We start from the raw sequence: 24,643 nt of genomic DNA, 5'->3' as shown, positions 1-24,643 counted from the left end.
GAGAAAGAGCCTGAGGATGCTTCCTCTTGCAAGGGTGAAATGGAGAAGGAGAGGGACAGAGGCAGAGACTGTGTGTCCTGGGGGAAGGGGTGAGGTGCGTGGAGTAGGAGTGCAAAATGCATACATTTCATAGCTGAGGAAGTCGAAAGACCAAATCTTCATTGTATGCACCAAACGGCCATTTAAAACAAGATGATTGGTGTGTAAGTGAACAAACTTAGTGGTCTTAAATAAGTTTGTTAGCCTTCCTGGACCTCACTGTACTTGGTTAAAAAAAAAAACACGGCAGGTAATGAGTTAGGTCATTTTTAAGACCCTCCAATTAGAAGTGATCCTAACGGTAACATCCAGCAAGGAACCCCTAAAGTCACTATCGTGAGAGGTTTATGTTCATTCCACTGAACAGAACATCAGCTGCAACCCCATTCGTCCAAATCACCATTCGGAAATGAAATTTGGTCAACCCACTGGTCGGTTTTATTTGTCTAAGCCCACCTGACCTAGTGCCTTGAATATTAGTCTCTGCATTTGTCCAAAACAGTCCTACCCTGTTTGGGGAAAAGTAGTGGTGGATGTATGGGGCTCTTTGCTGAGTGATGCCTGTTGAGCCCATGGATGGCAGGGGCACAGGGCACTCTATAGAGAAGCCCCCGAGAGCAAGTCTGGTCCACAGCCCCAGGACACGAGGCAAGGCTGCAGCAAGGCGGTGAGGTGCCAGGTGAGGCCGAACGGTGAGTACTTCAGAGAAGCTAAGGAGCTGAGAGGAGAGACCACCCGGGAAGGCAGAACCTGGACAACACAACTTAAAAACCTGCTGTAGGTTTGGTTGTTTCTAAAATAAGTTAAACACAGAATGACCATATGACTATGCAATCCCACTCCTAGAAATATACCCCAAAGAAGTAGAAAGAGTGTTGAAACAAAACCTTATCCATGAATGTCCATAACAAAACAACAGCTAGCAAGTAGAAACAACCCAAATGCTCATCAACAGATAAAAGGACAAGCACAAAGTCATAAATGGAACACTATTCAGCCATAAAAAGGAATGAAGCGCTGACATGTGCTAGTACACAGATGAATCTTGAAAACAGCCAGACACAAAACGTCATGTATTTTGGATTCCACTTCTATGAAATGTTCAGAATAGGCAAGCATTCCACAGAGACAAAAAGCAGCTGAGTGGTTTTCGGGGGCTGTGGAGGAGGGAGGAAGGAAGAAAAGTGACTGCTTTTAGTGGGTAGAGTTTCCTTTTGGAGTGATGAAAATGTCCAGGAATACGCAGTGGTGATGGTGGCACAAAACTGGGAATGTGCTAAATGGCAATTTACTGAGCATTAACATGGTCAATGTGAGTATGCCCGGTCTCACCTCTTCTATTCATATAGTACTGGAAGTTCGAGCCACAGCAATTAGGCAAGAAAAAAGAATGAAAGGCATCTTGTCTCTGCTTGCAGATTACATGATCTTATGTATAGAAACCCCGGAAAACACCACACCGAAAAACTGTGAGAAGGAATAAATGGACTCAGTAAAGTTTCAGAATACAAAATCCACGTACACTAATCGGGTGCGTTTCTATACACTAACGATGAGCTATCTGAAAGAGAAATCAAGAAAGCAATCCAGCTTACAATAGCAGCAAAAATAACGAAATATCTAGGAATAAATTAAACCAAGGAGACTAAAGACATGTACACTGAAAAGTATAGGATATGGATGAAATAAATTAAAGAAGGTCTGAATAAATGGAGAGGCAGTCCATGTTCTTGGGTCGGAAGAATCAGTATTGTTAAAACACCCATAGTATCCAAAGAGATCTGCAGACTCAATGTACTCCCTATCAAAATTCCAGTGGCCTTTTCCATAGAAATAGAAAAAAATGAACTCAACATGGATTAAAGACCTGAAACCATAAAACTCCTCCAAGTAAACATACAGAAAAGGCTCCTTGACATGGGTCTTGGCAATGATTTTTTTTGGAGTTGATACCGAAAGCACAGGCAACAAAAGCAAAAATAAACACACGGGACTACATCAAACTAAAAAACTCCTGCATAGCAAAATAAAAATAATCAACAAAATGAAAAGGCAGTCTACAGAATGGGAGAAAATATTTGCAAACCACATATCTGATAAGGGGTTAATATCCAAAATAAATAAGGAACCCAGAGAACTCAAATGGAAAAAAAAAAAATGAAATTTAAAAATGGCCAGAGGATCTGAATAGACATTTTTCCAAGGAAGACATACAAATGGTCAGCAGGTACATGAAAAGGTGCTTCACATCACTAATAATTGGGGAATGCATATCCAAACCACAATGGGATACCATCTCACAGCTGTTAGGAGGTCTTCTAGAAAAGACAAGAGGTAACACATGTTGGCAAGAATACGGAGAAAAGGGAACCCTTGTGCACTGTTGGTGGGGATGCAAATTGGTGCAGCCACTGTGGAAAACAGTATAGTAGTTCCCCACAACATTAAAGAGAGAACTCCCATCGGATCCAGCAATCCCACCTCTGTGTAGACATCCGAAGGGAATAAAACCAGTATCTTGAAGATACATCTGCATTACCACGTTCATTACAATATTATTCCTAATAGCCAAGACGTGGAAACAACCTAAGGGTCTGTCAACAGCTGAGTGGATAAGGAAAATGTGATGTGTATAATTGACCCTTGAGCAACACAGGGGTTAGGGGTGCTGACACCCAGCACATCTGAAGGTCCACGTATAACCTCTGACTCCCCAAAACTTAACTACCAATAGCCTACTGTTGACCAGAAGCCTTACTGATAACACAAATGGTCCATTAACACATATTTTTTAATGTTATATGTATAAGTAAGCTAGAGAAAAGAAAATGTTAAGAAAATTGTAAGGAAGAGAAAATACATTTGTAGTATTTATTGAAAAAAATCCAAATGTCAGCGGACCTGTGAAGTTCAAACCTGTGTTGTTCAAGGGCCAACTGTGCGTGTGTGTATATATATAAAATGGAATATTATTCAGCCATAAAAAAGAAAGACATCTTGCCATTTGTGACAACATGGATAGACCTTGAAGGTATCACGCTAAGTGAAATAAGACAAAATAAAGGGCTAATACGGTATGTGAAATCCAAAAATAGGACGAAGAAAAGTCAAACTCACGGAAACAGAGACTAGATTGGTGGTTGCCAGGGGCTGGGGGTGGGGAAATGGGGAGATGCTTTTCAAAGGGTACAATTAAGTTTTGATGATCTATGTATAGCATTGTGACCATAGTTAAGAATACCGGATTGCGGGCGCCTGGGTGGCTCAGTTGGTTAAGCGACTGCCTTCGGCTCGGGTCATGATCCTGGAGTCCCTGGATCGAGTCCCGCATCGGGCTCCCTGCTCGGCAGGGAGTCTGCTTCTCTCTCTGACCCTCCCCCCTCTCATGGGCTCTCTCTCATTCTCTCTCTCTCAAATAAATAAATAAAATCTTTAAAAAAAGAATACCGGATTGCATACTTGAAATTTGCCAAGAGAATAGATCTTAAGAGTTCTCGCCACATACCTGAGAAAAGATAACTGTGAGGTGATGGATGTGTTAATTAACTTGGCGTTAATCATCTCACGACGTATATGTATATCAAATCATCACTTTGTACACTTAAAAAATACACAATTTCATTCATCAATTATACCTCAATAAAGCTGGAAAAAATAAATTGGCCAAGTGGTAAATTTCATGTTCTGTGTATTCCATCGCAATTTTTTTTTTCAAAGTTGAAAAACCAACCAACAAACATAAAGGGGGCTGCAGCCCAGTGAGGGAACCAGCCGGACCCCTAAGCAGGACCACCGACCACCCTTTCATCCTCCCTCCGGCCAGGCTGTGCCGCTCCTGCCCGAGCTTTCCTGCCTGCCAACAGAAAGGAGAAACCTAAGGAGCTCAAGTGTCAGTGTAATATAAATTACGGCGAGGGAAAAAACAGAAACAACGTGATGCATGGCTGAGGATCTAAAAGAGGAATGTCCACCATTGTTTGTGATTATGGATCACATCACAATCTAATAGCAATTTTTATTTAATCAATAATTTCCATGCTGAACAGACAGCCCTGCTACAGAGAATCGACAGGCAGGTACTGATAGCGCCAAAGCCTCGTTATTAATCTTTCCTCCGCCGGCTTATCAGCCAAACTACTGTAAAACGCACCACCGAGATGGATTTTAGAAGCCACCTTTCTCCTCTTGCCCCCTTTCTTTTCCTCTCTCCCATAACATATCACAAAAGGTAGACTCCACATTTATTTGAGTCACCTGGGGCTTGAGTGGCATAAAAAGGCAGTCCACGTTAAGCAATTTCACAAATCAGTGGGACCTCGACTATTGCTCAGGGTTGGTCATTACAGGCTAATAAATCATACTTTCTCTTTGAGTTGTCAGTCGCCAAAAAGCTTTGTACAAACGTTGGCATCTGTAATTCCGTAAAGGCTTTTCATCTTGAAATAAGATGCTCTAGACTGATAACAAGAATAATCCCCTCTTGATCAAGGAAAAAAAAAAAATCTGCATTTTAGCAATTAAAAGCTCCTGCCAGAAGCCAAATGGCTCGATACTGAGCCCCCAGTGAAGTTTATCTCCACTGAACATAAGGAGAGTATGGTGAGGGTTGTGCTGTATTTGTGGTAGGGACTGCTTTATCTTGCCCCGGGGGCTGCACCATCTCTCCCCAAGTGGGACAGGAGAGGAAGGTGTGAGAACTTTCGCCACCTCCCGGAAAAGCCACTGGGGAGACCTGCACGTCCTGAACCAGGGCTTTCCTGCCTGTCCTGGAGAGAGGGCTCGGCCAAAGCACAAAGGCTAACATCATCCCAAGAAACAGGAGGTGTTTGGAGCACCTGGGGGGCTCAGTCGTTAAGCGTCTGCCTTTAGCTCAGGTCACGGTCCCAGGGTCCTGGGATCGAGCCCCGCATCGGGCTCGCTGCTCAGCGGGAAGCCTGCTTCTCTCTCTCCCACTCACTCTGCTTATGTTCCCTCTCTCTCTGTGTCTCTCTCTGTCACATAAATAAATAAAATCTTTAAAAAAAAAAGAGAGAGAGAGAGAAAGAAAGAAACAGGAGGTGTTTGAAGGTGGCGTGGAAGGAACAGGCGAGACAGGACTGGGCCAGGCACATAAGGCAGCGCGCACCGTCCCCAGACGGCAGTTTTGTTCTCCTGATTAGGAAGACATTTTCAGAACCTCAGATTATGAGGCACACCAAAAACCAAAAGAATGAAAAAGACAAATGTTTACTAATCACAATAAAACCGTCACTAAGTAGGCCCTAAAATCGTGGGGAACACTGTGGCTGGCTTCTTCTCTAAGTCATCAGAGATCATTCTCCAGTGACCTTGACCAGCCTACTTTACAGAGAGACAGTCTTGGGGCCCTTAGGTAATGAGCCTGGGGCCACGCACACAAGTTACAGGGATTCTATGGGCGAACCACCCTCCAGGTGCTCAGCTGACAGCCCGGAAGCTGCTGACTGCTCTCTGAAGGGCGTCTACGACATCTGCACAAACTGTCACTGAAACATCTCCAAACTGTCCTCCCAAGTTTTAAGAAATAACTGAACATAATTTCCATGGCAGAGGCTCACTTCTGGCCCCGCCCCTTCCAGGACATCAATGGTACAGCTGCTGGGGCTCTGCAAAGCTCAGCCCCGAACTTTCTAGGGCTCACAACGGCTCTTGCCTTCCTTGCATCGGAAACATGTGATTCTCCTCACTCCACCTGGATGGGAAGTCAGACTCCCAGTGCAGCAGGTGGGTCCCAGGAAACTGTCACTCTGGGCTTTAATCTCGCTTCCCACAGCCCCCTGCCTTCCAGGAGCTTTGGTTCCACATCGGTACACTACTTACCACTCTTCAATCCCCAAAGCATGGAATGAATCATTCTGCAATTATATTCCTAACCCCACGGAGTGTCAAAAACCCCAGCCTTTTATTATATTAGCTACTATCACAGATAAAATTCTCCTATACTTTCTGCTTCCGTTAACTTCTTCCCGCTGTTTTTTCCACATGGAAGCCCCAACACCTCCCTGCAATGGTCTTTCCCTATTCATATCAACCCTTTTTTTCAAGACCATGTCCAAACTCACCAGACTTCTCTCTTGTGACTTCTGCCACTTCACTTTACCTGTTTTCTTGCTGCTCTGCTTGTACTTCTCTGGTCCTCCCAGTGGTCTTGCCCCTATGTTCCCCTTACTCCCAGACATAAAAGATGAATGTATCCGGTCTTGTTCCCTCCTCTGGCCCTGACCCCGACCCGGGCCCCAACTCTGGAAGTCTGACACGCAAGAGGCTTTTTCCAACACTATGCCTGCAATTTGTATCTTGGCCACCAGGTGGTGCTAATGCATCGTACCGGTAAAACCACCAGCTTACACAGGTGAGCACGTGCAGCTGAATCAGTGACATGCTTACATTTTTTTTTTCATTTTGATGAAAAGTCTTTATATATTCCTTTTTAAAATTTTGATGAAAAGTCTTAATCTCTCCATTCTTTAATTAGGCTGATTAGTACTACTTCTCGTTCTTCCTTATATTTGAATATATATGGGATTCCTGATATATGAATATATGTATGAATATATGATCTCATTCTATCCCTACCAAAAAAAATAAATGTAAAAAATAAAAAACCCTGTGAGGAGAATAGGATGGATATTAATATCTCCACCTTACAGATGAGAAACTGAGGACCAAAGCTGTAGATTGACTTATTTAGATTCAGAAACAGTTCTTGGCAGATGTAGGAATCAAAGATAAATCTCCCTCCCCGCTCCAACTCACTGATTAATGCTAGTTTTACTGGTAATTGGCTGGGGTGGGGAAGGGGTGGCTTACATTTAAGGCCTTGGCCTCTCTTTTAAGGATATGCCTCTTACAGCTCTCTTGCCAACATTAATTGTTCTAGAAATGAAAAAAAAAAACCATCTATGGCAGTATTTAGCTAATCCCAGGAAAGCCTAAATGTCCCTGAATTTTCAAAAAAAGTCCTTGCATTAGAAAATTGCTTTCTGTTTCTGGAGTTCTGTTTTCTGTCAAAGCAGGAACCTGATCTCCATGCTTGCCATGATCTCAGAAGCTGAAGTCTGAGTGACTTCCCTTGGTCTGCAAAAAACCAAAACAAAACAAAAACAAAACAAAAAAACCACCAAAAACCCAGTGATGGAATTCTTCACCGAGACAAAGGACTTGGCTGGTTATAGTCCTTGCTGAGAAGTCCTGAGTACCTGACCTAACAAATATGGCTCTCTCTCTCTCTCTCACACACACACACACGTACACACATGCAGACACACAGGGGCACGCACACCACATACACCCGTGGATGCACACACACAGGCACACATAAATATCTATTAAATAGCCTTTTGTTAGAGACTAACAAGTTCACCTTTTCCTTATAATTTGAAAATTCTACGGCACACTTAAGGAGAAAATTAATCTTAAATCACAAATACACTTTTGTTGTTACTGTTTTCCACACTGCAAGAGGAAAGATTTGGGACAGAAGAGGGGCCAATTCTGCCCCCCAGGGGACGTTTGGCAACGTCGGGAGAAATTTCTGGTTGTTACGATGGGGGGGGCAGATCCCCCCTGGAATCTAGCGGGCAGAGGTCAGCAGTGCCGCTAACAGTCCCACGGCAATGCAAAGGATGGCTCTCACGACAAAGAATTCTCTGCCTCAGTGCATCCGGGGTGAGAAGTCCTGGTTTTGGGTGCCCACCGAGGAGAACTTTCAGAAGGACATCAGGATAAGAGAACACATAACAGCATCAGGCTCTGAATCTCGACACTGCATATTCGAGAATAAGGAGGGATCCAGAGTATAAGGAACAGAGCCGGAGACCCCACCAGTCCCTCTTTCTTAGGGGTTCACAAACCAGGGGCCTAGTCAGAATCTTTACACAATTATTAATTTCATGGTGACATGCCAACCCCAAAGCTGCCTGAATACCAACCTAAACCATGTTCTTATAGGCAAAGTGCATGAACTTATCAGCTAGTAAATGTCTTTACACTTTTCCCTTTTAGAAAAATTATCAGTAACATTTTCTTGAGTATAATTTTTAAGCAACTCCCCCAGCTGTTTCGTGAAGTGAACACTATTATTACCCTTATTTCAGAGAGAAGGATGTGATGTGTCTAGGGTAGAAAGCAGCAGGCTTTGAGCCCAGGTCTGTCAGCTTTGCAAGGGACCTTGACCGTCACAGGAGAACAGCGGCAAGCCCGAGGATTCTCTCGGATCAGGTGCTATGTATTCTTACAAAGTCACGATCACCATCATCACCATCATCGTCCTCATCCTCGTGCCTCAAAAGTTGACCCCCATGCTTTGCTTTGACCTAAACCTGTTTCCCTCCCGTTTCCCAGAGGCCTTTTCCAATATTCCTTATGCGCTTCTCCCTTCTTCTAAGCCCCGGTATCTCAACCACACAGTTCTGGCATCATTATGTTCTGTCTTATATGCTACTCACCCTATGCTTTCACGTTTCTTTGTCTCGCCCTTCCCCTGAGAATGACCAGGCGTGGAGGGTCAGGGCTAAGCCCACCACGAAGCAGGGGCAGTGGGCAGCATGCAGGCGGCTCCTGGAAGTATTCGGGGAGGAGTTGAGCAAAAGCCTGATCGGCTACTATCAGCTCATCCTTTTTCCCGACACACAAGAAGACACATGGCTACAGGCAAGTACGTTTCCACGAGGTACGCAGCCCAGCCCGAAGTGACCATCATTCCTTCTTGTACAAAGTGGGCCCGCGGAGAACATTCCAGGGAATCTTACCCAAAGTAGCATTCAGAACCAATTCAGAGGAAAATCGTCTCCAAGTGGCAGAAAGAGTTACTTGGCTAAAATTTCTGATGAAGTATTCTGGGGGGGGGGAGGGTGTGCAAGGAAACATTTCTGGGGTACCCCAGGGCAAAATAAACTTAAGAAAGTAACTAACACATTATTCTGTACCAGTGACATCTCACTCGAAATATTGATTTCTTATTCTTCGTTCAAGGGGTAAGAACCCTTAGTAAAGGGGAAATTTTAATAATTTCATAATTACTCAAGTAATTAAAAAACCACATCCTAGAAATATTAAATACGATTATTCTGGAGGGCACTTAATCTACGGGGTGGAAAAGATCCTGGGAAAAAGATAACATGTGACTGCCTTCTCCAAAACCCCACCTGGGGGCAGCCATCCATAACCGACCGTGCATCCCCACCCCACCCACCTCCCCTGCTGCAGGTGCCGGGGAGGGGGGTGGAGGGGGGTGGAGGGGGGGGGAGCTCAGCACAGCACCCAGGTGGCTGCCAGCCAATACGTGGGCCCTTGAGAGGAAACCTGTTTGCCATCCCTATCCTGAGGACTATCTAATTCAAATCTTTCACTTGTTTTTACTAAAACTGAGGTCCAAGGAGGTGAAATGGCTTGGCCAAGTCCCATCTATCAGAACTACGCCGGGAAGAACGGGGTCCCCGCCTCAGTAAAGAGCAGGTTCGGCAACAATGAATATAAAATAAGCCTGAGAACTGACATGCAGAAGCCACAGACCCAAGCGCCATTCCCCTCCCCTCCCCAACGCAACCTGCAAAAACAAATACATAAAACAAAGGGAGACTGAGGCACTCTTTTCAACCCTCTGTCTGTTTCTCATTAGGCCTCCTGCATGCGATCTCCGTTCGGCCTTGGATGTTGGGGAGGGCATTTATTTTCACGGGTGTTTCACAGTATGAAAAGTGAGAAAATAGCATTCTAGAGAGTCAAATGTTTCCAGGGAGGTCATCCCAAGGGTCAGGGCAGAGATGGTGCTGCCATGCAGAATCCCACTGGCCCCAGGAGCCCACACGGCCCCTCGTGCCACCCCCCCCACCTCCCACTCAGGCTCTCTCCTTTCTCTATGGAAAGTATTTCTGCAGGTGCAATTCAGTTCCTAGCTTTAAAAACGTGACCCTCGAGGCGCAATTGTCAAAGGATGGCTTTGAAGTTTGTGGTTCGGAGCCTGTATTTTACATGCAATATTTCCAAATAATTAGAGTAACTAAATTAACTAGCAACTCCATGTAGGGAAAAGAAGATCAAAATCTCCACTCATTCGTTTTACGTTTTATGTGCACACAAAACTAATTTCTGCCTCGTATCTGAGACCCCTATCGCATCTTACACTCCATTTTCTCTTAGGTAAGGATATACAATGCAACTTTAGCAAAGGGATCAAAATTAGATGGAAAACATTTAAAATGCAAATTTAGGATCATGGTATTAATATGAAAATAATGTCTTCAACACATCCTAACTTCACCCCGTTTCTAGGGATCCACCAATTCTTCACAGATTAGATGTGCCTTCTTTACATCTAAATCTCTAGGATGTTAAAAAGAAAGCCCTTCATTTTCATGCTGCCTATGTACAGAATTTGTTTTCAAACGGCAGCAAAGGTGATTATAACTGTATTCTTCTGATAAAAGAACCGACAGCAGGCTTTAGAGATCAAAATTCGTGGCATATGAAAGCATTTAAAATCCAAGTAGGTGGTTAATCACTCTACAAAAAGGTGAATTTCTGACACCCAGCTTAAAAGATACAAAGGAACACAGGGACTTAAATGCCACCCAGTTGAAGCTGGGACTCATATAAATACAACTCACGTTCTCTGCCCTTCCGCCCCACTAGCAGGAGACGGGTCCCTCACCTGCCTAAGGCCCTCTCTGCAGACTCATTTGGCTGGGGAGGGCGTGGGGAATAAAACTGTTAAAAAAAATAATTTGACGATTTTTCAGACCTTAGGAAAGAATATTATAAGTGTTACTTCTAAAGCAGAAAGAGGGTTCCGTCACTGAAATAGAGGGTCAAGGAATACAGTGATACAGCAAACAGGTGGACGTTAGGGATGGTGAGGATACTACTTTCATTCTCCGGGTCCCGGAAGTGACATTTGCAAGCATCACCAGCCACCGAGCGGTGGTGACCCATACTGAGGTGCACATTCTTCGCATTTTTAGGAATAAATTTCCTCTTTTGAAAAAGCCTCTAAAATCAAAAACTTTGATGGGCCGTATCATGTCATTCAGAAACAACGCGGGCAGGTTTCGGAGAACCTAGAAATGACTAACTTGGGCTCACGCTGTGCATTGTTTCAGACCCCTCGACCCTCCTAGAGCCGAAGGTGGGACTGAGTTCTAGGACAGAAGGAATGCAAGCGGGAAATGGGTCTCAGGAAGGTTTGGAAGCCTCCCTCATCCACGCGCGAGGCCAGGCCAGAAGATGGAAGTTGAGTTTTTTGCATGCCCTCCCCCCCCAAAAAAGCCAAAACAAAACCAGAAAACATGTTGAGAACCAACATTCTGCCACTTTCAGAAATAAATTTAAATGTAAGATTCGTGTCTTTTGTAATATGCCGTGCACAACAGCAAAAAGAGAGTCTAATTAATTTGGACTTGAAGGGAAAATGTGGACTTTCCAACTTACTTTGAGGTGTTAGAATACATGCTTTCAGATGCCAAGGAAAGAGAAAGCGTTTGCATCTCAACAAATCAATAATCAATTCAGTCTTAATCAAAGGTGCTTTGAATTCATTTTTATACCGGATCTCCTTTTTACTCTCTTGTTCTGTTCTATTTTAACTGACACCAAGAAAGGGACAAAGTATAACAAAAACCTGGTTAACAAAAATATACATCTGTCTTCTTAGCTTCTGGGCACAGAAGTCAATTTATGACAAATTTAATACTAGCTTGAGAGTAACTAAGCCCAATTATAATTACCTTGCTGGGAAGAGAAATTAATTAGACATCCCCGTGATAAAGACCCTACAGCAAACCTAGAATAAACACACACCTGGCGGAGGACAGGCGCTTGCAATAAAGGAGAAGAGAAGGGAAAGGCAACGGTTAGCGCATCTGCTGGGCCAGTAATGGGACGAGGTAATGTTTAAGAGAACACGGAGCGCATTACGCTGGGAATGAGACTACCTGGCGGGCAGAGCCCGCCGCGTCCTAATTCTCCTCTTCAACTTTGTGATTGGCTAATGTGAAACACATGTCTCCCTTTTGCACCAAGTTCAAATGGCTCTGGAATTCCAACCGTGCAGCTCAGCGACTGAACCAGAACAAGGGGAGAACTCGTCAGGATTTAAGAGCTTTCAGCAAAGCCCTTCAATTGCAGCCAGCACCCTATTCCGCGGAAGGATATCAATTATAGATAGTGACTTGCTCTAGCAGGCAGTCGGGCCTGTCAGGCCCTAGATAGACAACCATGAAGAATCATGAATCTTTCTATTAACTGTAAGAGGGGGAAAAAGAATGGGTCATGGCTATAAATAAGGCAGAGCATCAGAATGGTTTAACACCTTGCCTCTTGGTCGCATGGAGCATGAAAATTCAGCTAATTCACAAAATGCCGTCTCTCCAAGGAGAGCCATGGGAATGGAAACGGTTAAGACTTCCCTCCGTCCTTAAAAAAAAACTGGGGTTTGCCACTGGTATTTTTTCCACCTGCCACCAAAATAATTAGGTGGGTATGGAGCTATTCCTTCAATCAGCAAAGAATAAAGTGCTGGTGCTATCCCAGGTCACTGCTGATGCAACCAGATAACGCCCACCGGGAGGAAGGTACTTGCATGTCATGCAAAGTAAAATCGACTGAAACGCACACATTGGCAATATCCGCACTTCAGGTAACGAGTAGAAAGGTGGAAAATAAGTGACATGCCCTAGTGTTTTTATTTAGGTTGTGGCCAAGTTATAACTGTAATCCACTTAATGTATGTAATTTATCTCAGACTAAAATTAACATCATAAAGGTACTACATTGGATTTTCTCCTACTCCTGACATGAATTCCTTCTAGCTGGTTTGGAATCAAAAATTTCCCCTGTATGTGGATTCAGTCAGATTTTTTTACGATAAGACACACAACACGGTGGTCATTCAAGTTGATCGTTTAAGCAGATTTACCGCAAAACTACTCAGGTCTCTGCTAAAACATCATCACTCCCTAAAGCCTTTCGCCACTGAGATTAAATACACCTACAAGAGTCACTGTCTCTTAAAAGCTTTCGCATTCAGTAGGTAGCAGAAAGGTTAAAAACGCTACATCAAACCTGGTCTCTAATGAGGAACACGATTCCTTTGAAATGTAGACTCCGAATAAGCTCTTGCTCCATCCCGCATCTGGTAACAGCTGAACCATAATCACAGCCCTCCTTGGAAAATACAATGACTTATTCTCAGAAAAGGCACCATGGGACGGTGTCACCTCTCAGGACGCAAGCAGCTCTGGTAACATCTCGCTCGCGATGGCAGTTTTCATGCAAACCGTTCCCCTCATGTGGGTTATTCACTCCTTCTATCACTAAGGGTAGCCCTGGCATACTGCACTCTTCGGGAATATCTCCCTACACTAGAAGAAAAATTCCAAACTTTTTCTTTTCCCCCTTTGGTAGGACCATGTCTGTGGTTTCCATTAAAAGTCAGCAAGAAGAAAGGGCCATTAAGTAAGGCTTGGCTTAAAAATAACACTTGCCTCAAATTAAAGAGAAAGAATTGAATTAAGTTCATGGAAAAATCTGGAAATCTACCTTAATTAAAAACATTTGACTTTCTAGGTTTCTTGCTGTGCTGAGAAATCTATAATTCTTCCTACACAATTACAAGGAGACATGATTAAGAAAGAAATGTGGGTGGGGGGGGAGCCCTGCTGATGTCATGTTAACTCCTCAAAACATTCTGTACCTAACGGATCGCAAATCCTGGCAAACGGTCTATTTAACACTTTGCCGTGATGACAACGTGTGGAATACATCACAGAGGAGGAGCCAAGTTGCAGACGACACCCTGGAGAAGTTCCTGCGGACGGTGGAAAATGTGGGATGTGTCAAGAATTGTATAATTTTAGCGTTTAAATGGAGAAGTGTTATCAAGAAATATGGGTCATCTAAAATTAAAAGTTACTAGAAAAGAAGAGACAACGGGGCGAGTGTGTGTGGTGTGTGCGTGTGGGGTGGGCGGGGCCCTGCTTCTCTGTCGGATCTTCTGTCACTGGACAAGCGGGTGAACCGGCCACACACAGCAGACCATCCGTAATGCCTCAATGAGCCTACGCTGTCTAGTCTCGATGATCGAGAGAGAGAGACCCTTCCGTCTCAGCTGCTCCCGGTCCCATCGGCTAAGGAGACTCCTCTGGCGTGAAAGAAAGCGCCAAATCAAATGAAGCACTGGCAAAGGAAATACGCCTCATCAGGTATGTGCACATGGGTGTGGGGAGTGCACTGCGTTATTGGAAATAAAACCCACGGGGGCAACACTTCTGGACATGGTATAGTAAGATGAGGTGTGGATCTCAGTCTGACCATGCTGCAGGTTTCAAAAATCCATGCCACCGGACGCATTTAAAAATACACATCACTTTTTCCATGGAACTACCCGCCCTGCAAGGGTTGGCCTTCAGTCAAGAAACTGTGTTAATGGCTTCCCCAAGCATCTACCTATCTCACGCAGAGTACTAATTGCTGCATAAAATACTGGGAGGTTCCTTGGCCTTGAGGGTTTGGAAAAAGAAGGCAGAACAGAAGAAAAGGAATTCCCCACCTCTACAATTTTTTTTTTCCCTACCATGGCTGGGTCTAGGAGAGGAGAATCAAACTTGGTTAAAAGGTTAAAAATAATTCATGTCCAGCTTACTATTACTCAATAACCGTCAAAGACGCAAACTCAAAATAGTGTTTTCTGGCTTACAGGATCAGAGTCATTACGCTCTCTGTTGAAGACTTTATTGAATTTTACACTAAGCTTTAGCTGACTGAACAGGTCAAGCACCATAGCTCAGAGTTTTCTTTATTCTCAGAAAATCATAAAGCCCTCTCCAGTTTGCAGCCTGCTAGCTAAGAAACCTGACTCAGCGCAGGGTCAGGGAAGCCGACCCCACAGGAAAGGTCACGTAGTTGGAAAGCTCACTTCCCGAGTCCCCCCGACTTACGTGCACCAGCTGTTCCTGGGTGTCAAACTCCCGTGTGCAGCCTTCCCAGCGGCAGTTGGTCTCATAGATGACTTCAGGTTCCTGTTTGCTTTCGTCTTTGTCCCCTTCCTCCTTCACCAGAGTCGTTCCTTCCAGCTGTTCCTGGGTCGGGGTGGGGCCGGGGGGAGGCGGGGAGGGAGGAGAGAGGGGAAAAAAAAATCAGACACAATGGAAGGACAGATAAGAGAAAAGAAAAAAAGAAGAAAAAAACCTGATTGCATGGGTCTTCATCCTGGGGCAATTTTTCAGGGAAAAGAAAACAGAGCCCAGGTCTAGCAGCTGGATTTTATGGACAGAAGAAGTCAAACGTATGGAATCATTTGTGTGCGTGTTTTCCGATTTACCAAATATATCTTCAGAGATTGTTAATGTGGGATTAAAAACAACAGTCCCAACCGTAATGATGATAAGAAATTGAGGCCAAACTTTGCCCCTGAATACGAGAGAGAAAAAGAAATTAAAATGTCATCCCATAAGAAAGAAGCAATTAAATTAGGTCATGCAGTCTTTACCCAAAAGCCTGGCCTTTCTCTGTCGGTTAGATTCTTTTTCGTGTATTAATTTGTTGATTCTCATATTTTGGAATCAGGGCAATGGTTTACCAGTAATTCTAATTCTGCCTTCCCCTGCCTTGGAGGCTGTGACAGGCACTTTCTGGGTTTTAGAGGGATCATGTCTTCCTGGTTCAACCTCTGAGCTCCGAGGATACGGCTTGCTGCCCAAGAACCACAGCATCTAAAGCTTAGCAGCTGCGTCTTTTCTACTGTCCGAGGCAGCTTCACGGCAGTGAAAATGCAAACAATTTCCAGAATTCTGAGAGATGACTAGGTGCACAGATTTGGGATCTCATCTGGGGCAGGATGACAAAAACTGCATAGGAGCATTTAGGTGTAACCAGCAAGGTTTTTGGCCAGGAAAATTCAAGGAAAAGGATGGATTTCAGAACCTACGACACCCATTCATTCCATCCTCAAAGTGCTCGCTCGAAAGGAAATTTGGGTGGAGGTAGTCTGAGCTGGGGGCTGGAGCAGCCCGGATGTAGAAAGGTCCAGATTCTGTGGATGCCCAGACTCCTGTCCAACCCCTATTTCCAGGAATTAATATTCACTGACCTCCTTCCTGTGTTAAGCACAGGGACCCTAGGAGATGATATTATAGGCATAATAAACACATTTAAAATGGAAACTCAGAGGGTCTAAATGCCTTAAAGAAGAGACCAGATTGGACCTTCAAAACTCGTACTTTCAAGACTCTGGGTAAAGAAAGGACCAGAATCTAACTGGCCTTAAGTTAGGTTAGTTGTGCCTTGATCCATCCCTCCGTCCTGGTAAGTGGGAAAAGGCAAAATGAGAACAAATAAGAACATGGTCAGTGTAAGGAATATCATCAACTCTGCCCAGCTCTGGCTTAGGGCCAGGAGTTCGTATTCCGGGGCCTAAGACCAGGGCTCAGGACTGAAGCTTGGTCCCTATCAGTGATCAGGAACAAATTAATCCAACCACTTACACCACGAGCTACAGTTTATCTCCCCCCGCCCCCCAACAGCTTCCTGCAGCGTTTCTGAGTTAGGGAATCAAAGGGAGTCAGACTCCATCACTGGCCTCCTGCCAAGTGCGTGGGGATGGCCAAGGCCAAGGCCAAGAACACGGTGGATACGGAAATTCTGTGAGAGACCTCAGCTTGGAGGGAGCCACAGGCCAGCGGCAGAGCCCCGGTGCCTCACCTGCGGGCCCCGCGGCCCCGGGCTGGGCAGGTCTTCGTCGGGCTTGATCTTGGACCTCTTGTTATGCATCAGGTCTCCCGTGCTGCTCACCGCGGACTCACTCGTCGGCTTGTTCTGCTGGTGACGTTTGCGGGGACAGAGACAGAGACAAAGATTAGGTTTCCAAGGAGCGGGACCAGAGCTAAAACACACAAGTGCAGATGAGCAGGCCAATGTAGCACTAGAACAAGGACTCTGGTAACGCTCCAATCCCACGACAGCAGAGTTCGGAAAATGTGTCTGAGGCCAGAAAACACATCCATGAGGAAGCTCCTTGGTCCCACTCAGGAGTGGAAACTCCATGTGGCTTCTAGGGGCGCCTGCGTGGCTCAGTAGGTTAAGCGTCTGCCTTCAGCTGGGGTCATGATCCCAGGGTCCTGGGGTCGAGCCCTGAGTCGGGTTCCCTGCTCAACGGGGAGCCTGCTTCTCCCTCTCCCTCGGCTGGCTACTCCCCCCGTTTGTGCTCTCTCTCTCACTATGTGTGTCAAATAAATAAATGAAATCTTAAAAATAAATAAATAAATAAATAAATAAATAAATAAATAAATAAATAAACTCCCAGTGGCTTTTAAAAGCTAGAAGAATAGAGCCGGGGGCCTGGGCTTTCATGAGCTCCCACAGTGTATTTAGAAGAACAGAGTTGTGAGGTGGATAGGAAACTAAAAGAAACAATTTACAATGTTCTTTATTTAGAGGATTCAGACTCTTCTCTGAGCGGGATTAGTGAGAAGGTTAAGAGCAGAGGGCACGGTGTGGTTTGTCCCATGAAGTTATCACAGGATTCGAGGTGCCAGTGGAGAGAGTGACCCCTTCACGCAGCGTACTGCCCTGAGTAGGGTTACAGACCCTCATCAAGCAGCCTGCTGTCCCACCGAGGAAGAAACGACTCTGGGGGAGGAAGCCACTGCTGAATGAGGAACACACACATGCCACACACATCAAACCTGAAGACTATGGCCCTGGGTTAGGAAGACAGCGGCATGGAAGCCACGAGAATGCCAAGGTAGTGGGCCCGCTTGGAGCTCCTGGGCTGGGCATGGCTCTCCCCTACGATTACAGGACGGATCATCGAGCTGTGTCTCTCACCTGTGAGGACTCAGAAGGGCCCGAGCTGACCTGGACAGGGTTCAGAACCGTGGGGATCCCAGGAATAGGCCTCTGTGTTGGAAACGTTGGAGCAGGGTGGATGAGCGGAGGGCTGTGTCCAAAGGCTGAGCCTAAGCTCTGTTGTCGGCTTAAGATTTGTTGATGCATATGGAGAGACACGGGTGCAGAAGGGTAGGTGAAGCTCAAGGCAGGGCTGCAGGTGGGGAAGAAAGAGTAGAAGGCTCTCGTTTACACGAATGCAGAGATTACTGCGAGCACACCAAGTTTGCATCATTACACCTGGTGCTACCATCCCAAATGACAGGTCTCCCTATTGAAATCAGAAGGTAAAAACGGTTGACGATGAACATCTTGGACACTTCCAAGAGAAACGCAGCCACTGAGCCAGGACACACATGTGCCTGCGCCCAGACACACAGACCTGAAATAAGGCTCAGCACGACGGAAACAAAAGGCGTCGGCTCAATAACAGCTATTTATTGCAATAACAAACTTTATATAAAAAAGAGAATGGGTGACTACATGCTTTATAGTACTTTTATTGGCTCTCAGGGCCGTATGTTTCCGTGCATGGAGCAATTCCTTTAATCTCGGCTCACGCTGTGTGCTTTCATATGTCTCCAGATCTTATTACAAGAGGAAGGAAAATCAATTGGTTAAATGTGTTTTGAACACCATGCTTGTCATATCACTCATTTGTTTGTAAAGATGGAAAGCTTGGTTCATCCAGAATGCCACCTAAAGAATTTCCATCAGTGCCGTCTGGTTACAGAAGCTGATGGATTAACCTCTCCTGGCTGAAATCGGTGATCAATGGGCTTCGGTGGAGGAATATTCCAACAGGAGAGCACGGCTCCCTCTCCCAGCTAAATAGCATTAAATGTTTGTGAAAGCCCATTATACATGCTAATGCCTGTCACCACTTCATTATGCCACAGCACCGTCCAGCCTGCAGCGGGTTTCCAGGAAGCCGCACTATTACCTAAAGATTTCTCAACCGGTAGACGGTGTCAAATCGTTCTTTGTGCCGGCACAGTTTAGGAATCAAATCCTCTTAAAAGAATGAAGTGTTCTGGAGGAATTTGCCAATGGCTTAAAAATGCATGAAAAACTATAATTGCATTCATGAACATTTACTTCTTAAAAATAATCCGTGAAAAAAATATATATATATATTTCCTCCATCCTGCTGTGTAATACCCAGAAAGAATCGGGGTTTCTTGTAATGTCAAAGGTAGAATTCATGCAAATTTCCAATCTGGTGGGTTAATTACTATTGCTGGTAAGCGCATTAACTGAGAATATAATAATAATTACAATAACAAAATTCAAACCACTTCAACAACTTTAAGTAATAATTCCAAAGATATACTCTGTTCATTAACGTGACTCCACGTTTTGCCTATTTGACTACAATCCATGAAAGGCGGCTTCAATGGGATTACATTACTATTATTCCTACAGAGAACCTTGCGTTACAATAGCTTGCCCATTTAAGACTGAATATCATTAAAGAATACCCTCGGAGAATTTCACCCAGCTTGGAGGAACTCTCCTTTCATTCTGCATTGTAGTTCTGTAATAAAGGCAAGCAGAAACATGGTGAAAACAGTCATTGTTCATGGCAAGTTAGGGAAAAATCAGTAATAATATTCTGTTTCTGCCGTGCTATAGTTTCTGCCCGTGTTTCCGAAAGCAACTGTGAATGATTACAGCAAGACTCCGCTAAGGTAGCCGTGTGGATGATTGATAGGGCATTAATCAAAAGATGCATATCTGCCCCAGAATTTGTTCACAAGCTTTCTTCTAATAGCTGATTTCATGTTCACTGAGCTCTATGCCAGTTTGTCCAATTTATTTTTCAGCGTACAAGCCATTCATCAAAAAACACAATGATTTAACACCCCCACCCCTTTCCTTTTGGTGAATGGGTATTACTGAGTATAACTACCTTATTCTACTCATTAAAAAAGCAAAAACCCAAAGACCCCACTACACATATATTTACAATGTGACACAGAGTTTGCAGGAGCCTCCAGACACCTTCCTGTAGTTTCCTGAGCCCACACGATCGGGCAGGCGTGGGAGCGGACACTTTTAATTCCGGAAGGCACAACATTTGGGGGCTCAAAAAGTCAGGACCTGACTAAGAATCGAGGCCACTAGAGAAAACATTTCAGAAGGCAGAACACACCCTCAGTTGTGTATATAAGCAATTTACAGATGTTCACAGCCAGGCAGGATGGGTCCATTTTTACTTTTCAAAAAGATGTCAAGAGAGAAGGAAAGCAAGGCCCAGCTTCCTGCTGAGGGCTCCATCCTCAGCTACACTCGGTCTGACCTCAGCTGACATCGGGAAGGCCAGGGACAGCTTTTGACACATTTGGGGAACGTCCCATCCCCTTTCGGGGCTGCTTTCGTGCTGATAAAAGCAGGTGCCAGGAATAAGCATTCTCCAAAATCCATGTCAACTCCATGTCACTTCCAGGCAGAACGGCTGAGTGTGTTCAACCTCACTGCTTATTCGTAAGGAGCCGGCCACAGAAACGCTCTGTCCGCCACGTGTAAGGGGCGGGCGGTGGCAGGCCTGGTCCCCACCTGCAGAGCTGGTGCTGCGGGAAGCTAGAGGCTCATCCAGATCACAGAGCCTCTGAGGGACTCGATGACACACGTCGTTCTTGGCTCTGTCACAGCATCAGCAAGGATCCGGAGCCAAGGCTCCTGCTCACAGAAGACCCCACGTGGAGGTGGAGACGGTTTGTAAGGAAGAAGCGGAGGATGGGCGACGTCCCGCCACCGCGTGGGGATGTCGACAACAACAGAAAGAACGTGTGGAAAGAACGGATGAGGAATTCCCGCAGGTGGGGAGTCAGGGGTCAGTCACCACTCCTGCTCTCTGACTCGAAGTGGCCCTAAGAAGCTCCGCCTCGGGAGGGGGCGTGGGAAGCAGGAGAGCCCCCTGCCCACTGGTACTGCCGTGTCCTTCCCGAGCTCAGCACGGTCACATCCTTTCTGTCGGCCGGGTCTTAGCTAAATGTCACCTCCTCGGACAGCGAGGCCTTCTAAGACCATGGCCCCAGCAAAACGAGACCCCCTGCACGATGGGTCCGCTCACTTTCTACTGTTGGACACTTCTGTTCCCCAGCCACACCCACGCTCTCTGAAGTCACGCCCTGTCTCCGTCTAGACTATGAGGTCCCCATGAGCTGATCCTCTGGCGCTGGGGACGCTGCCCAGCACACAGCAGGCCCTCAATATTGAGTCCGTGAGCGACTGAATCTCTTCTTCAGTGTATTGGTGCCCACTCACTGCTGCAACAAATTACCACAAACTTAGTGGCTGAAAACGACACACGCTTACTATCTCCCTGGCTCATGAAACTAGTACTGCGTTCTTCCGGAGTTTCTTGCAGCTTCGAGAGGCTGCCCACATCCTCTGCTTGTGGCTCCGAATCACTCCGACCTTCTTCTCTGACTCTGACTCTGGTCCCCCACCTTCCTCTTAAAAGGATGCTTTTAATTACATCAGGGCCACCCGAATAATCCCAAGTAATCTCCTCATCTCAAACTCCTTAACAATATCCCAGGTACAAGATTCCTTTTGCCGTGCAAGGTAAGAGGCTCATGCTTTCCTGGGATTAAGATGTGGACTTCTTTTGGGGCCTATCACACCCAGAACAGTCAATTCAAAGAAAAACATGTTTTCCTCTGAAAACTACAATTGGACAATGTGTCTATAAAATGGTCTAAACAAAGCTATTGTCTAGATTCATGTCTTTCTACAGAACTTTAGCAGCTGAGGATAGTCTTTGCCGATTGCAGAGGTCAGAATTAAAAAGAAAAGATAAATCCTAACCTTTAGAAACCCTGAAAAAAAAAGCTTCCTAAATAGTTCTTGCATTCATTCCATAATTTCCTAGAAATTAAAGTATTGATATTGTTGAAAATTTTTATAAATCTCTTCTGTGTCCTCTGAAGCAGGACACGGCCTAATTTAAAACTTGGTCCTCAAAGCCTTTTTACATTTCTGCTCACCCTATTCTTTCCTGTGGATCCCATGCAGAAAGATTAATTTTATAATCTGATATCTGGATTCTCTTCACTCAATATTTAACATATTAAATATTATTTTGAAAAAAAAATTTCAGCTTTCACTTCTTTTCCAAATGACTATGGGAAAGACGGAGTAACTTAAAATACACAAACATTTATAAATTATTTATCTATATTTAGTTGATGAGACTAGGAGAAAAAGTGTCACATGGCCCCCATCTTCCCAAGCAATGCGCTAACAAGGTCATAGGCCTCCTGAGACAACAATCCAAAAGTAAGTATTCTGAAGGAGAGGAAAAAGAAGTGCTCAAGTCCAGAAGTCTGAGGAATATGGGTTCAACAGTCCCCAGATCCCACTGAGCTGTCACCATGGGATGTGCATTCTAGGTGACCCAGCCCAGACACAGTTTGAAACAGTATTTGGAAGAGCTTCTAGAAACTAGTGATCCTTGCAAAACACTCCGAGAAACACTTTTCTAGGACAAGAGTTATTAAGCCAGAATAAACTGATTTCTTTTTTTTTTAAGATTTTATTTATTTATTTGAGAGAGAGAGAATGAGAGAGGGCATGAGAGGGAGGAGGGTCAGAGGGAGAAGCAGACTCCCTGCCGAGCAGGGAGCCCGATGCAGGACTCGATCCTGGGACTCCAGGATCATGACCTGAGCCGAAGGCAGTCGCTTAACCAACTGAGCCACCCAGGCGCCCAGAATAAACTGATTTCAATATTAATTTGCCCTTTACTTTTCTCAAGGGCAGAAAAGGAGAAAGGTGTGGATTTTAGGTCCTTGACTACAATATGGACAGTGTCCTCATCCACCCAATATAATTTCTATCCATTAGAACAGATTTACAGTTATAGAATTTTTTGCTTTATAAAATACCTTAAAGGAGCATTCCTCTGTGTTTGGTGACTCAGCGATAGAGCTTTGAGCACATCGACATAAAAAAAAAACCAAAAAAACCCCCCAAAATACTCACGGTCAGTTCCCCCTTTATGCTCAGCTTTGAGCTGAGTTAACAGTGATCAACAAACTGTTGTCTGAGTGGGAACCGGTTATCCTATTTTCCAAAGATTTAAAATGAAAGCTCCCAAAGTTTGAATCTTTGAAAAACTTTTGATGTATTTATCCTCTATCAAAAATCAGAGGTAAATTTTTGTCAATTCTCTTTTGCAAAGTATGGCCAAGTTTTGCAAATTGGGCCCTGTTTCTTAATGTGCAGTAAATAGCGTAGTCACACCTCACCTATCTGGAAGTCTCCTGTCTGGGAATCTCAGCAACTACCCCCAATCTAGCTGAATTTGGAGTGTAAGTAGAAAGAAAATGTTAAGTGAAATAAATGTCCTAAAATGCACACATGAAATCCTGCATCAATTCAGTAAGTTTTAACCAAAGACTTTTTATCTATCCCACTTATAGTCCCAGAGCATAAAATAAGTTTTGCAACTAGAAAGTGATATATTATTACAATCAATACATGGAACTTTGAAATTCATAATCATCTTTCACTTTCACAACATTGTTTTCCCCCTCACACCAAGGAAGTAATGTGAGCCAACATTTGTACAAAAACCTTGTGATCAATCCGTGCATCAAATTTATATTTAATTCCTAGAATGACATGTGAGTGGGGACACTAAAAGTTCATACTGCAGAAGATCACTCACTAAACATTTATTCAACCCTACCACACATAAAGGTATTTCAGTCATTAATATTCAGGTCAGATGGATGAAATGCAATTAAAATGGCTATCAGATAAGCCCACATATGTTTTAAAAACAATTGAGGCATTCTACACATGGTGGGGGCAACAGGGTGGGGGGTGTGCCCAATAATGCAGTATTGGAACAGGATATAAAGTGGCATAATTTGGCCTGCTGCAGTCCTTTACATCGGAAGGGTAAACAGAGCTGATTACAATACCGAAGAGATCTGTGATTCAAGAAAAATAAAGAAAATAAATAGAGGAAGTATCAGAAGGATGGCAAGAGGCTGGATCACCCAGCCACTGTGCACTTAAAGGTAAAGGTTTCCGCTTGATTATTTAAGGACTCCCAACCAAAATGGTGACTCTCCCTTGAGTCACCAAGGGATGGCTACTCCCACCACATGCAGGGCCCCAGCTCCTCTGAGTAAACGCACACCCTACAGGGGGAGAAGTGGGGGGAGGCTGTGGGGAAGCAAACAGTACCCCACACGTCTCACCTCCACCTGGTTAAGCAGAGAGGCTCACTCGTTTCCAGGTTCATTTCTAGAACCCGCGCCACTTCCTACCAGTGTGAAGAATACGCGGAGCCTCTGCCTACTTAGGAAATGTCTTGTTTTAAATATAAGGTCATCGGTAACTACCGACAAACACGTGTTTTTCAATTGCTTGGGTCGCTGTATTTTGCTCAGATGTGAATTTTGGAAACATCCTTAAAAGAAATGCGCGCTGGGGCGCCTGGGTGGCTCAGTCGTTAAGCGTCTGCCTTTGGCTCAGGTCATGATCCCAGGGTCCTGGGATCGAGTCCCATGTCGGGCTCCCTGCTCAGCGGGAAGCCTGCTTCTCCCTCTCCTACTCCCCCTGCTTGTGTTCCTACTCTCGCTGTGTCTCTCTCATCAAATAAATAAATAAAATCTTAGAAAGAAAGAAAGAAAGAAAGAAAGAAAGAAAGAAAGAAAGAAAGAAAGAAAGAAAGAAAGAAAGA

General features: G+C 44.7%; 1 protein-coding gene across 1 annotated transcript in view; it reads right to left on the bottom strand.

The window, feature by feature from the left end:
• Positions 1-24,643, bottom strand: part of GLI3 (GLI family zinc finger 3) — a 258,993-nt gene that overhangs the window by 52,718 nt on the left and 181,632 nt on the right. Inside the window, exons 7-9 of the mRNA XM_021703657.1 lie at positions 17,878-18,091; positions 16,753-16,866; positions 14,991-15,131 (exon numbers count right to left, since the gene is read on the bottom strand). Of these exons, the coding sequence (XP_021559332.1) occupies positions 14,991-15,131; positions 16,753-16,866; positions 17,878-18,091 (469 nt within the window). The remainder of the gene's footprint in view (positions 1-14,990; positions 15,132-16,752; positions 16,867-17,877; positions 18,092-24,643) is intronic.

The sequence above is a fragment of the Neomonachus schauinslandi genome, chromosome 12 (genome assembly GCF_002201575.2).
Source record: "Neomonachus schauinslandi chromosome 12, ASM220157v2, whole genome shotgun sequence".
NCBI classification, from domain to species: domain Eukaryota; kingdom Metazoa; phylum Chordata; class Mammalia; order Carnivora; family Phocidae; genus Neomonachus; species Neomonachus schauinslandi.
The sequence above is the reverse complement of the archived record's forward strand: the minus strand, read 5'-3'. Positions and strand labels throughout refer to the sequence as shown.